This window comes from Dioscorea cayenensis, chromosome 2, assembly GCF_009730915.1.
Source record: "Dioscorea cayenensis subsp. rotundata cultivar TDr96_F1 chromosome 2, TDr96_F1_v2_PseudoChromosome.rev07_lg8_w22 25.fasta, whole genome shotgun sequence".
In the NCBI taxonomy this organism is placed as follows: domain Eukaryota; kingdom Viridiplantae; phylum Streptophyta; class Magnoliopsida; order Dioscoreales; family Dioscoreaceae; genus Dioscorea; species Dioscorea cayenensis.
Window position 1 is genome coordinate 16,601,080 of NC_052472.1, and position 13,348 is coordinate 16,614,427.

The 13,348-nt window shown below is 28.7% G+C and overlaps 2 protein-coding genes across 2 annotated transcripts; one reads left to right on the forward strand and one right to left on the reverse strand.

Annotated features, from left to right (window-relative positions):
* Positions 1-6,300: 6,300 nt before the first annotated feature.
* LOC120271491 (transcription factor RAX2-like) lies at positions 6,301-7,782 on the forward strand. The gene is made up of 3 exons (XM_039278175.1): positions 6,301-6,610; positions 6,751-6,880; positions 6,950-7,782. The coding sequence occupies exons 1-3, from the start codon at positions 6,475-6,477 to the stop codon at positions 7,587-7,589; spliced, it is 906 nt and encodes a 301-aa protein (XP_039134109.1). The 5' UTR covers positions 6,301-6,474; the 3' UTR covers positions 7,590-7,782.
* Positions 7,783-12,333: 4,551 nt separating this feature from the next.
* Positions 12,334-12,696, reverse strand: LOC120273187 (secreted RxLR effector protein 161-like). The gene has a single exon (XM_039279826.1). It carries the CDS (start codon positions 12,694-12,696, stop codon positions 12,334-12,336), a length of 363 nt encoding a protein of 120 aa, XP_039135760.1.
* Positions 12,697-13,348: the final 652 nt, after the last annotated feature.

Sequence of the window (13,348 nt, forward strand, 5' to 3'; positions counted from 1 at the left end):
TTTGTTTTGAAGGGTTTAGTTTTTCTTTGACCAGCCACGTAATATGGCTTTGATAAGTACCTATATTTTTTTAGATTTTAATTTTTAATTAGGAAAATAAAAACTGTTTCCAAAACATTGATGGTTGAGCATAAAATTTAATGTGGTGCAAAAAATTCTTGTTATATTCTAATGCTTAAAATGACCTCTATCCAACTTTGAAAAATAAACTCCAACTAGTACACACAAAAAATTATGGGATGAGTGTTTAAAAGAGAAAAAAAATTATTTGTAAAATTGAAATAAAAATAATATTGAAAGAAAAGTCTACCGTCACGTACGAAAATGATGCAAAAATGACATAAGAAATTTTGATATATATAATGTGAAAATTGTAATTATCATCAAGTCAAATAAGATATTAATGACTAAATCAAATCATGTGTGAATACCTACTCCCCTTATTTAATTCTACATACGAAGTCCATTATTTAAACCCATTATTAATGCTCATAAGATAATCACATCTTAACAAACAAATAGATTAAACAAACCTTCTCTTTAAGACACTTGTCTTTTGAAACATCAAACCTTCACTATTTTTTTCCACACTCCATTTCTCCCCTTAATCAACAAGCTAAGATTGAATTATGATCCAAGATTTAATTATGTTTAATTTTTAACTATATATATATATATATATATATTTTTGATTGTTTATAGACACTTACCAACTCCAACTCACCACACATAGTATCAAGAGTCAATCCAAAATTATATTGTTTGAAAAAATTAAAATTTTTTTTCCATTCAAAATAATGATTGGATGATGCTCTCTTTCTATTATTAGTGTTATCATCCTATTTCTTTAATCAAAGATTCCATGACAAATGTCCAACATTGAATGGATGGATATCTCTCTCTCTCTCTCTCTCTGTCTGTCTGTCTATCTTTCTGTATTTATATGTATCTATCCAATCAACACAACTCACTTTGCATGCATTGATTTCTGATTCTTTATTTGCATGTTAATAAGAATTAAATATGTATATTATCCAACGAAGCATTATTTTCAATGCTGGCTGCTTCACTTGTTTCTAATTTTATTTCTGAAGGTTGTTGTGGATTGTTTGACAATTATATAATCATTAAATTGTGTACTTAATAAAAATGATTAAGATTAAGATATAAAAACAAGTTTTATAACTTATGTGATAAATTAGGTTGGTTTATAAAGTTTTTATATGATGATTTTATTGTTTACATTAATTAAGTACTGCAAATATACTAACTTATTCATATATATATAGGTGAGAAAAAATTTTTATTATTATTTCTTAGTGTTTTTTTTTTCATTTTGATGTTTGAAAATTGTATGATTTCTTATCAAATTTCTACGATATATTTTTATTTTTAATTTTTTAAATAGGTGCCACATGTTAAATGGTGTGTCAGAGTTTTTTAAGATTCTGTAACGCAGCAGACTATATCCCCTGTGCCCTCGACACATCGCAGTAGACCTTCGGGGATGCTACTTAAGTCAAAGTTCTTTAACTTGTTTATTTTATTTATTTATTAATAAATGCAATGAGTGGTGTTAGCAATGTGTGCACAGATTAAAAATTGAATTTTTAGTTTATTTGACCTCACCTGGTGACTTGTTTATTTTTCTTTTTCTCAAATATTATCATTAATAAATTGATGTCCCCGGGGCCTCTCTCTCTCTCACGCGCGCACACACACATATGAGAAACAAATGAAAAATTTGGCTTGTATTGGGCATGCCAAACTCTCTCTTTCTTGATGGTCTCTTGAAACAAATCAGTAGTCTTTTCTTTTTTTCTTAATTACTGCATTGACACAAATAAGAAACAAGTCACTCAATCTCTCTCTCACTAGAAACGATGGAAAATTTATATATAGTTTTAATTTGATGCCTTGACATTTCTAACCCCATGTGGTTTTTTCTTCTTTATATTAAATTCATCCAATTGGACAGCATGCTCACTTTCTAAATTTTGCTTAATTAAGTGGACTATTATTTCGTATGCCATGGCGTATGGTGGGTTTTGATTCTTATATTTTAACATTATTTATTATTATTTTTAAATTATGCCTATAAAGTTTATTTTAGTCACTATCACTTATGTATAGCAATTCATTTATATATATATATATATATATATATATGTTTAGTTTTTTAACAAAACTATTTAATACCAAAATGGATAGTATCTTGTAATAGTCGACTTGTATGTGACAAGACGCACATCATAAAATATTGTCACGTTAGAAAGTTTTTTTTAAAACAAAATTTTAAATTTTGATTTTCTTTATAAATTTTGAGAAAATTTAAAAGGATTTATAATTTTTTTTATAAATATTTACAATTTTTTTATAAACTTTTATAATTTTACTTTTTTAAAAATATTTCTTAGAATTTTTACAAATAAAAAAAAAGTGAAATTGTTTTTTTTTAAATGCAACATGATAGCAAATTTGACAAGTTATGCCATATTAATTTTAGGAAAGAATTAATTTTTTCCATCTTAGTAATGTGGCCAAATATGTCATAGTTGCATACATTTCATCTACAATGTTATTGAAATATATGTAATTTAGCATTCAGTAATGCCATGTAGACGCCATGAAAATAATATGCGTGTATACATGAGAAAGTTGAGGAAAACAAAAGTTGATATATTAATATATATATATATATATATATATATTCATTAAGAGAAAAAAAAATGTCAAACTTTTCATTTGATAAATTTTTTTAAAAAATAATGGTCGGTTAAGTTATGATTTTGTCAATAAGATCATTAATGCTAGTTCTTATGTATTTCTTTATTTATTTGAATTGTTTTTTTGATTTATGGTTGCAATTCATCTTTATTTAATGCATTAATTAATGATCTACTTGTATTTTTCAAAATAAATAAATAAATAAATAAAATTGGAAGAAGAAGAAGGAGGCTTGAATATTGCATGGTTGAACTCTAATTGGGCTTAGATACAAGACTTTTATTAATTAATTCATTTCCAAAAAAAATTTGTCCTTTCCCAAAGAAATGGTTGTATCTATTTGGTCAATGCTTTTGCTATGAATAGCTTATGGAATATTTGTTTTCAAATAATGCTTTCCAAGTGGCGAAACTTAAATTTGCATTCTCATTCTCGGGTCATTGTTAAAAGTGGAAATTTCTTTAACCTTTTTATCCCATGATTCTTCATGTATTCGTTTTTATCGTGCCCAGCGCACATGTATCATAATTTTTTTTTCTCTTGATAAATCGATGACAATCACCCCAATTAAATGTCAAAAAAATAAATATATAAAAATATATATATTAATTATGGTGGTGTAATTATTATTTTTAAAAAAATTATTATATGGATGGGCTAACACATGAACAATAAAAATTTATTACGTACACTTAAAATAATTTATCAATAACTATAATCCTATAATAATAAATTCCATGCCATGATCATTTTATTATTTAACTTTATTATATGATAAAATTAATGCTTTATCATCTACCACAACTTTGATATGATCTTTTGTATGATATACATAAATGAATGCATATTATTCAAATTCAATTCAGTTTAAAAACTACATATTAATTATTCAACTAGTGATTTTTTGTTATAAAAAATTTTCCGCCACAAATAATTAAATTTTGAAAATCTCAAATCAAAACTCTCAATCAACATCAATACAACAAAATTTTCAAATAAACCTATCGATGTTTCATGTCTAAATACATGTCTTCTTGACTAGCAACCTCATAGTCTCTTATTTTTCATACAATTCTTGGAGGAATGAAACCCACTCGAACAAGGGATCCAATGATCAAAGTTTAAAGACTTTGAGACTTTTATCATTTGTGAAGTAATTAATATTGTTTGGTGAAAGTTCATGGCAAACCAAACCTTTTGAACGAGTCTTTGATGGGGAAATAGTCTTTGTCTTAGTTTGGTGTCCAAACTATGGTTTTGATTGATTGATAATTGTGGTGGCTATCTTGAATGGTTTTCTTTATTTTTTTAGTCACATGGTTGTACTGTTTTGAGGGAAAATATAAGCCTAGAGTGATAGTGATGCTTGCTTTTTTTTTTTAGAGTAATATGTACAATATTTTTCTTATGATCCACACATATCCTTACTAAATTGCAAAAGGACTTGTCAAATTTTATGATTTTAATATTTTAAATATTTTCTTTCCAAAATATGTCCCACAAATCTCTATTTATGAGAAATGCTATTTTATTATTATTTTTCTTATTTAGTGAATTTATTGGTGAAAAAAGAGAAACGTGATAGGAGATGAGAGTAAAATGGTAATTTTTTTAAATTAATTAAATTTAAAAATATTATATAAAATATGTAAATTTTTAATAAGTAAGCGCTTGTAAGTATTTTAAAAGTTAGATATTTTAGGTGGACTAATCAAAATCGGAAGTGATAGTTATAATATGATGATTAGTCGAGAGATAACGTTATTCCCTATTTAATAATTAATTTTAAAATATTATATATATATATATATATATTATTTTGAAAAAAAATATTAATTTTACAATATTTAATTTTTATTAATATTAATTTAGTCAAATTTTGTTCAGTTAAAATAAATATTTTCTCCTAACCAATATTTCCAAAAAAAAAAAAAAATTCTTTTAACCTATCTCGTTATCACTCAACCAAACACCTATTTAGATTCTTCCAAACATGCTTGTACACTTCTTTCACAAGAAAAATTAATACAAGATGATAACGTTTGGTTAGAGAATGGAGTATAATCCACCAGTTCTTACATGCTTTGCTTTTGGGTCCTCTATGTGAAAAAGAGTGATTTTTCTCCTCTAAAGTATATGAGAGATATATCCATAAGAAGTCTGTAAGCGATTGTAATTAACGCACCTTCATATTTGTTTGTTTTTTGATGTTTTTTAATATTCATAAAAAAAATAAATAATGTTTAGTTAGAGGTTAAAAGACGTTGATAGTTTGGAGTAGAAGCATTTTCTTAATATTTAATAATTAAAATTGATTAAGATTGTAAGACTAGAATTATATTTAAGATTGAAAAAATTGAAAAAAAAATAATGTCGTTTGACTTAAAAGCATGACAAGAATGACCTTGATGCACAGATCTCAGATTGGACTGGCGACACATGTCTCCATGGCTTCCACGCACCCAGGATGGAGAGCCTTCTTGGGTCTTGAACTGTGTCTAGTTTTCTAGTTTGTACTGTTCTATACTGTTTTTTTTTTTAAAGTTTTTTCTGATTTGTTGGCTTGTGACTCCACTCACAATGGTCATTGTTTTGTATGTTTGTTTGTGCTCAATTTTTTTTTTTTAATATATTCATGATTTATTCACTTTATCAATTTTTTTTTTCAATTTAGTTTTTATTTTTATTTTCACTCAAAATAAACTAAACAAAATTTAATTGGAATGATCCATATTTTCTGGATTGATATAAAATAAAGCAAGCCATATTTGTTATACTATTATATACAAATTCCCTAAATTGATTAAATGCAAATTAATGCAACAATAGACTTTATCATAGCAACTGAGGTTATATAAAAGTCAGAAGTGGAGGCTACGGCTCAAATTTCTCCTCCAACAGAGATCAGTTTCTCCGCATCGTTTCATACTGCACCGTTCACCCGGGATTCTTATATTATTCTTTATATCATATATATACAGACATCCTAGTCTCCAATCATCGCTTATATTCATAAAAACGACGCTGTCATTGCTATTATTCACTGAGGTTATATAACACTTTTATTTCTAATATAGTTATACTTTATTCATTTTAATTTAAAAATTAAAACAATTTAAGAAATAATTGCATTCTATTCTTAAAAAAAATAAACTTTAAATACTTAGATAACTATGTGTTACACTTATATATGTTTTTTCACTCCAAAATTATAGGTTACAACCTTATCATGAGTGATTAATTATTTAATAATCAACAGTTCATAAAAATATATATACATACATGCAAGTTTCAACCATGCTCATGCCTAAACAAGTGGAATTATAAGATGGCTATCCAGCGGTTAGACCATCACTTTCACAAGTTTGGTTACCCTTTTTTCCTTTCTAGACTTGTATGAAAAATGAGATGAAAAAGAGAGGCCAAGAGATGAATGAAAAGCACACACATAAATAGAATAAAGCTTAGATTAGATGCATGTAGGGACATCCAAAGGCAAAGGACTATCTCAACTATTAAATATTTATAAGTGAAACAACTAGTCTTTGTGGCATTGAAGACTTGTGAGAAGAAGCCAGGGCCAGCTTTGGTTTGGGACTTAATGAAAACCAGAGACAGCCTATCCTTTGACTTCACCACCACATTCATCTTTATTTATAAGACTCTTCATCTATATATATGTACACATCTATAACTCTTCTCTTCCTTTCTATTTCTTGTTTGAAGTGAGAGATATAAAGAGAGATAATGGGGAGAGCTCCATGTTGTGATAAGGCAAATGTGAAGAAAGGGCCATGGTCTCCAGAGGAGGATAGCAAGCTCAAAGAGTTCATTGAGAAGTATGGCACTGGAGGAAACTGGATTGCTCTTCCTCATAAAGCTGGTTTGTTGTTTTCTTTCCTCTTTCTTTTCTTTCTACTTTTTAATTATATATATATCTATATATATACGTTGTGAGGTTTTGTTTTATGTTGTCTTCTTTACTTTTGTACTTGTTTTTGTGTATGGATATGATGATGGCAGGGTTGAAAAGGTGTGGGAAAAGTTGCAGGTTGAGATGGCTGAATTATCTCAGGCCAAACATAAAGCATGGGGAGTTCTCTCCAGATGAAGATAGGATCATTTGCACTCTCTTTGCCAACATTGGAAGCAGGTCAATCTTTTTGTCTAGTCTTTTTGGCCAGTATATGATAAAATAAATGAAAGTTTGGTCTATGTTTAGGTGGTCTATTATTGCTGCACAGTTACCTGGAAGGACAGATAATGATATCAAGAATTACTGGAACACAAAACTGAAGAAAAAGCTCCTGGGATTCACACCATCAAAGAGAAAACAACTGCAGTTACAGCAGCAACACCAACAGCAACACCAACAGCAGCAAATTTATCAACCCTGCTTTGAGATAAGCACAAGTACAATCTCATCAACTTATGGTGGAAAAGAAGCAGCACAGCAAGTATTGAGCTTGGATCATGCAGTACAAGAGCAGTACCAAATGAAAAGCAGTACTGGGAGTAGTATTCTCATGTTTGGAGGTGAAACAAGTTGCAGTTCATCAGATGGAAGTTGCACTCAGATCAGTTATGATTACAACAGTATGGGTAATAACATTAATGGAGGTGAACCAATTGGGTTTGAACAACAGTGTTTTTATGATGAGAAAATGATGGTTGGAATAGTTGGAGGAGGAGGAGGAGGGGGGCCAATGGATTATGGTTATGAGGAGATTAGAGAACTGTTATTGAATGGTCAAAATGGGTGCAATGACAACATGTGTTTTGCTACAGCAGCAGGAACAGAAGGAACAAATAGAGGAACTGGGAACTACAAAATTCAAGAGAAGGTTATGTACTACCACTGACTCCTGTGTAATTTCATGAGATTTTATTTTTATTTTTGTTATTATTATCAACTTTCTGTTTGTGTGTGTGTTTCTGTGTTGTCTGAGGGAAACATTGATTGATGGTACATGGTTAAAAGCTTGTCTTGGTTTTTCAATGTGCAGTATTGTTGATGTTTTCCATTTGTATGTTTGTCATAGCTTGTGTTTTAATTACTTGAAGCCAAAATCCAAATCCATGTATATATATATATATCTATATATCTATATATCTATGCACTTTGATTAATACTCTCTCAGTAGTTAATTAAATCAGTCAATATTGCATCAATGTTGTTGATGTAAATGACAGATGTTTGACTTAAGATTTACTATATATCTTATTTGCAACATAATAAGTTAAAATAGACACAAATATATATGAAAAGAGATGTATTCAACTCTTTTAATTCATGTTGATTTAATAAAAAAAAATCATATGAAAAGATAATATAATTTAAAATTCATAATAAAAACTAATCTCTAAAAATCACATGGATGGAGACAATAGAACTCAGCGTAGGAAACGGGTCGGGTTGTCAGAGTTGGAAATATTATAAAGAGGGAGGACTTGGGACTTACTCTCTGAACTGAGATTCTTCTCTTTTGGGGTTTGTATTGTAGAATATTAGGTTAACCAGTGTTCATTTTTTAATCTCATTCTTTAATAAATTAATTATTGAGTTGTCAGTATCTTGCCTTTTTTTTTGTTTATTATTATTATTATTATTATTTTTTATTTTTAAAAGTTTGTGACAACCCAAATTAAACCATAATTAATCAATCTAACTTTTTTTTTTTTCCTTAAAAAGTTAAAATCCAACATGCTTACACATTCATGGAAAAACACTGATTTGTCTCAAAATTTATTTTAACGTTGGGCACATATAGAACGTTTTTTTTAGAAAAATAGATAAATTACATATATTAAAGTAAAAGAATATTAAAAATAAAGCAACAAACGCATAACCCCCAAAAGACACATTATGACGCTTAGAGTTTATTAGACATGGATAAAGATGCAACAAACAAATAGAAAAACATAACAAATGAGAAACCCTTGAAAAAGATACAAAAGATATTTTCTTTCTGAATAGCATGAGCCTATACACACTCGAAGAGTACTTGATTCCCAGATTAAATGATGGATCTTCAAGATCATTAGCTTGCATAGGTTCCTAGAAACTCAAGGCTATATGGTGTTCACCAAATCCTCTAGTTTTTGCATATTTTTGCTTTTGGAGCCGTAGACATTTGAAAAATAAATATGAATAACTTTAATTATAATCAAGATTGACGCAAAGAGAATTAGATTAATTTTGGACATAATATAAAATAGTTGTTTAGTTGAGATCTATCTAGTGAAGAGTGATGGAACGGCCGTAAATGTCCGGCCTATGATATATCCACCAATGAATAACAAAGGTTTTTCATCTTCGTTTTCATTGCTCTATGAAGCAAGCATAGGATGGTACGCTTTAATAGTTATTTAGTACATACAAAACTAGCTTGGGGGAGTAATTCTAAGGGTGCCATGTGTATGAGTCATAATATTCACCAAGAAAAACAGCTAGATTGTACTCTCATCATGTTGATGAAGAAGTTTTCCTAATTTAGGGTAAAATCTTGACGTAAAGGAAAACCTTTTGTTGTTGAGCTATCAAATTGACAATGAAGTTTAAGATGCTTTCAGATAGTCACCTTATTCCATTCTATGACGAGATCTATTCATGATCTAGGATTATAGGGTGATTAATTAGACTTAATTCTGATCTGGTTCAATTCTGATTCAATTCCGATTCTAAACTAATGATTCTGATTTTGTAAACTTTGAAACTAGAATCGAACCATAGCTTAAGGCACCGGTTAATCAAAATATATTAAAAAATTATTATATTGTTATTATTATATAAAATTATTTAAAAAGTTAAAAATAGAAAATAGAAGATTTCATTCTGGTTCTTAACTTGTAAAAATTTATCCAGATCCTTAAAATGCCATTTGGTTTAAACAGTAATGATTCTGATTTGGCTCGACAATTCGAATTAAGCTGAGTTAGGTGTAAAGGTTATCTAAGAAAAATAGTGGTATATTCCAACTTTGTCTAGCATGAGCAAGTGTGCAAATGAACATAAGTTCTTTGTTTATTTTTTTGTAACAAACAAAGATTCTTTTTACTATTTAACAATAGTTAAAAGAATGTGAATTTATTCATAGTAAGCATATTTATGATAGTTTAATCACTTTCATAATTTAGATAGTTAAGTTATATAACTTTCTGTCGGACCCTTTTTATGACATGAGACTCGTGCTACAACATTAACCAAGATCAATAGCAATACCTGTTAATAATCAATATCATTTAACTCTTTGTTGTCCCCTGCCTTATTACTTTTTCTATCTTAAGTCATATATAATATATATATATATATATATATATATATATATATATATAAAATCTTCATATATCCATGTGATTAAAGTGAAATTTTATTCTTCAATCTTTAATTTATTCATTTATATGTAGTTCATCGACAAAACAACTTTGAGTATATTAACTATATAACAAGGGTTGAATTTATTATTATTATTATTATTATTATTATTATTATTATTATATTATTTTAACAAATGTGACAAATACAATACTGATAGGAGCATGCATATATATGGCGAGGAATTACGGATCAAAAATATCATCTAGTCGATGTGCTCTCACCATGTGGATAGGGTTTGTAGGTCGTTGTAATCCTGCATTCACAATCGAAGACCTGTTATTATCATTATTCATCTAATGAGAATTAAACTTAGGACTTGAACTTTACACTAAGTTTGTGTTGTTTTTTGTTTTTTACTTATATTTTCTTGTTTGGTTCCTTTTCTTTCAATAAATTTGTAGTTTATCCATTTTTATAAAAACAAAAAGCTTTACACTAAGGCTTTTTGGAGTGGGGCAATCATGCTGCTGGAAAATTAACTCTTTGGTACAATTTGGTTAAATTAAGTTTCTAAGTCAATAACAATTTCACACAATTATTTTTAATTTTTAAAAACCTTAATGAGTGTTTTAATTTTTCAGTCAAACATCTTTTCCCTCCTCCTCCGTTAATCAAATAGCTTGACTGATGTTTGATTCCTCTTTTTTTGAATAATAGGCGACAAGTGCCCTTTTTTATGAATACAAAAAAGATACCGAACAGTACTGGCCGTGCCCTGATGTACAGTGTATGTACAATACAAGAATAATATAAAAATCTCTGGTGAACAATACATGAACAGTACGCCGGAGGGAGGGATTGTTTAATTCCTCTTTCATTTAGGATTTATTTCTTAAGACGTCATTAATTATTATTATTATTTCTTTTCTAGCTCATTGTCATTAAAGGGTACCAAAGTGGACAACATGAAACACATTGTTAATATTTCCTTTTTTAAAAATTTGTTGTCTCTTATAATTCTTTTCCTCACTTTCAAGCATCATCATTTAATCATGAAAATTTTAGAAACTAGTGTTCGACGATTTAATATGAACATTGAAAATATGAATCACAAGGGGGAAAATAATAATTATAATTTTGTAATAATCTATGTTCAAAAGCCAAAGATTTTTGATGACCTCTCAAGTGAGTTATATTTCTTGAAAGCTCTGAAAAACATAAGTTCAAATGTGAATGCCGATCAGTTACCAAAATTTTTTAAAAATAAAGAAATCAAAAGATTAATCATGATGATAGTACAAATAATTATAAAACTACAAAATCTAAATCTTTTTTCCATCAATCAGACAATAAAATTTTGAGAGAGAAAATTGAATTTAAAAATTTAAGATCTTATCACAATCAATATTCTTAAATAGAGGTTGAAAGCTCATAGAGTAGTTGGTGAATGTAGGTTGAAACATTTTATTCAACAAATTTTATCTTATTTTATTTTGTTTACTTTTACATTAAGCCATAGGTAATAGGTTAATTTTGCAAATAATTCTTTATATTTTAAAGATATTTTTATTGAAAATATTTTATAAATGTAAAGAGAATAATAGGAATAAAGTGCCATAATATTTACCAAAAACCCTTTAAAATTCACCATACATATGTGTGTGTGTGTGTGTGGGGGGCTATTTATACGTTTATAAAAGATGAATGAACGATCATGATTGATTTGATCCAACGGTCCAAAATACCCTAGTAGATGGAATAATAACAGTACTGGCGGCTACTGCAATAATATCTAGAAGGTTGTTGCAGTAATGCCGATAACCTTGCTAGGAAAAATCCAATGGGATAAAAACCTGGCTAAGGAAAAAGAGTATACTATCCTTGGTATATTTGAGGATTACTGCCTCATTAAAAACTTTGGCGAAGGGAAAAAGAGTACAATCTCCCCTTCAAATAAATAATTTTAATTTATTTCAGGAGTACTTACATCTTTGAATCTTCTCATTCCCATTTTATGTACAAGTTTTTGGTGAATGCACTTGAGAAGTGATTTTGTAAATAGATTTGCTTGATTCTCATTAGATTTAATCTTTTGAACTTTTATAACGCCTTCTTTTTGGTGATCATGAGTGTAGAAAAATTTTTGATGATATTTGTTTCGTTCTGTCACCTTTAATATAACCTCATTGTATCTGAGAAATACAAACACTATTGTCTTCATAAATTACGGTAGCACTTGTTGTAACAGTTGGTAATTTGCATGATGACTGTATATAACCAATCATAGATCACAACCATTGGCATTCTTGAATTGCTTCATGTAAAGCTAGAATTTCAGCATGATTTGATGAAGTAGCTGCAAGAGTTTGTTTTGTAGAACACCATGAGATAGCTGTACTATTGTAAGAAAATATGTATCCAGTCTGATATCGCCCTTTGTGAGGATCAGACAGATACCCAGCATCAGCAAAGCCTATGAGGTTGGATGAAGATTCTTGTGGATAAAATAAGCCCACATCTATAGTTCCTCGTAAATAATGTACCACATCTTTTACTCCTTTCCAATGTCTTCGTGTTGGTGTAGAGCTGTATCTTGATAGGAGATTTACTGCAAAAGGTATATCTGGTCTTGTATTACTTGCAAAGTACATTAATGCACCAATTGCACTTAGATATGGAGTTTTTGGACCAAGAATGATTTTTTTCCTTCTTCAGGTGGACGAAATGGATCTTTCTGTTCATCAAGTGCTTAGACAACCATTTAGGTACTTAATAGATAAGCCTTTTCCTTATTGAATCTCTTTAGCACCTTTTTTGTATAGGTTGATTGATGTACAAATATTCTCGAGGGTAAGTGCTCGATTTGTATACCAAGACAAAATTTGGTCTTTCCCAGATCTTTCATTTCAAATTCCTTCCTCAGATATGATGCTGCAATTGCAATTTCAGAAGGAGTTCCTACAAGATTTAAAACATATACTGCTATCACAACAAAACCGTTAGTATAACATTTAATAAACACTCATGGATATTTACTATCATTTTACTACCCTTCTTTAATAAGATATTCACTGAGACGGTTATACCACATCGTCCAGATTGTTTTAATCTATAGAGAGATCTTTGTAATTTAATAGAGTATAAATGATGATGATTTGTAATGTCTGTTTTTCTGTATCCTTCAGGGATTTTCATATATATATATATATCATTTTCAAGTAATCTATACAGATATGCTATGACAACATCCATCAACTGCATATCTAATTTATTACTTACTGCCATGGCAATTAAAAATTGAAA

Bases quoted from the DNA above. Each gene is read 5' to 3' on its own strand.
- LOC120271491 (XM_039278175.1), top strand. From the start codon at position 6,475: ATGGGGAGAGCTCCATGTTGTGATAAGGCAAATGTGAAGAAAGGGCCA. The intron at 6,611-6,750 runs GTTTGTTGTTTT...TGATGATGGCAG, and splicing joins TGCTCTTCCTCATAAAGCTG to GGTTGAAAAGGTGTGGGAAA. The intron at 6,881-6,949 runs GTCAATCTTTTT...GTCTATGTTTAG, and splicing joins TTTGCCAACATTGGAAGCAG to GTGGTCTATTATTGCTGCAC.
- LOC120273187 (XM_039279826.1), bottom strand. From the start codon at position 12,696: ATGTACTTTGCAAGTAATACAAGACCAGATATACCTTTTGCAGTAAAT.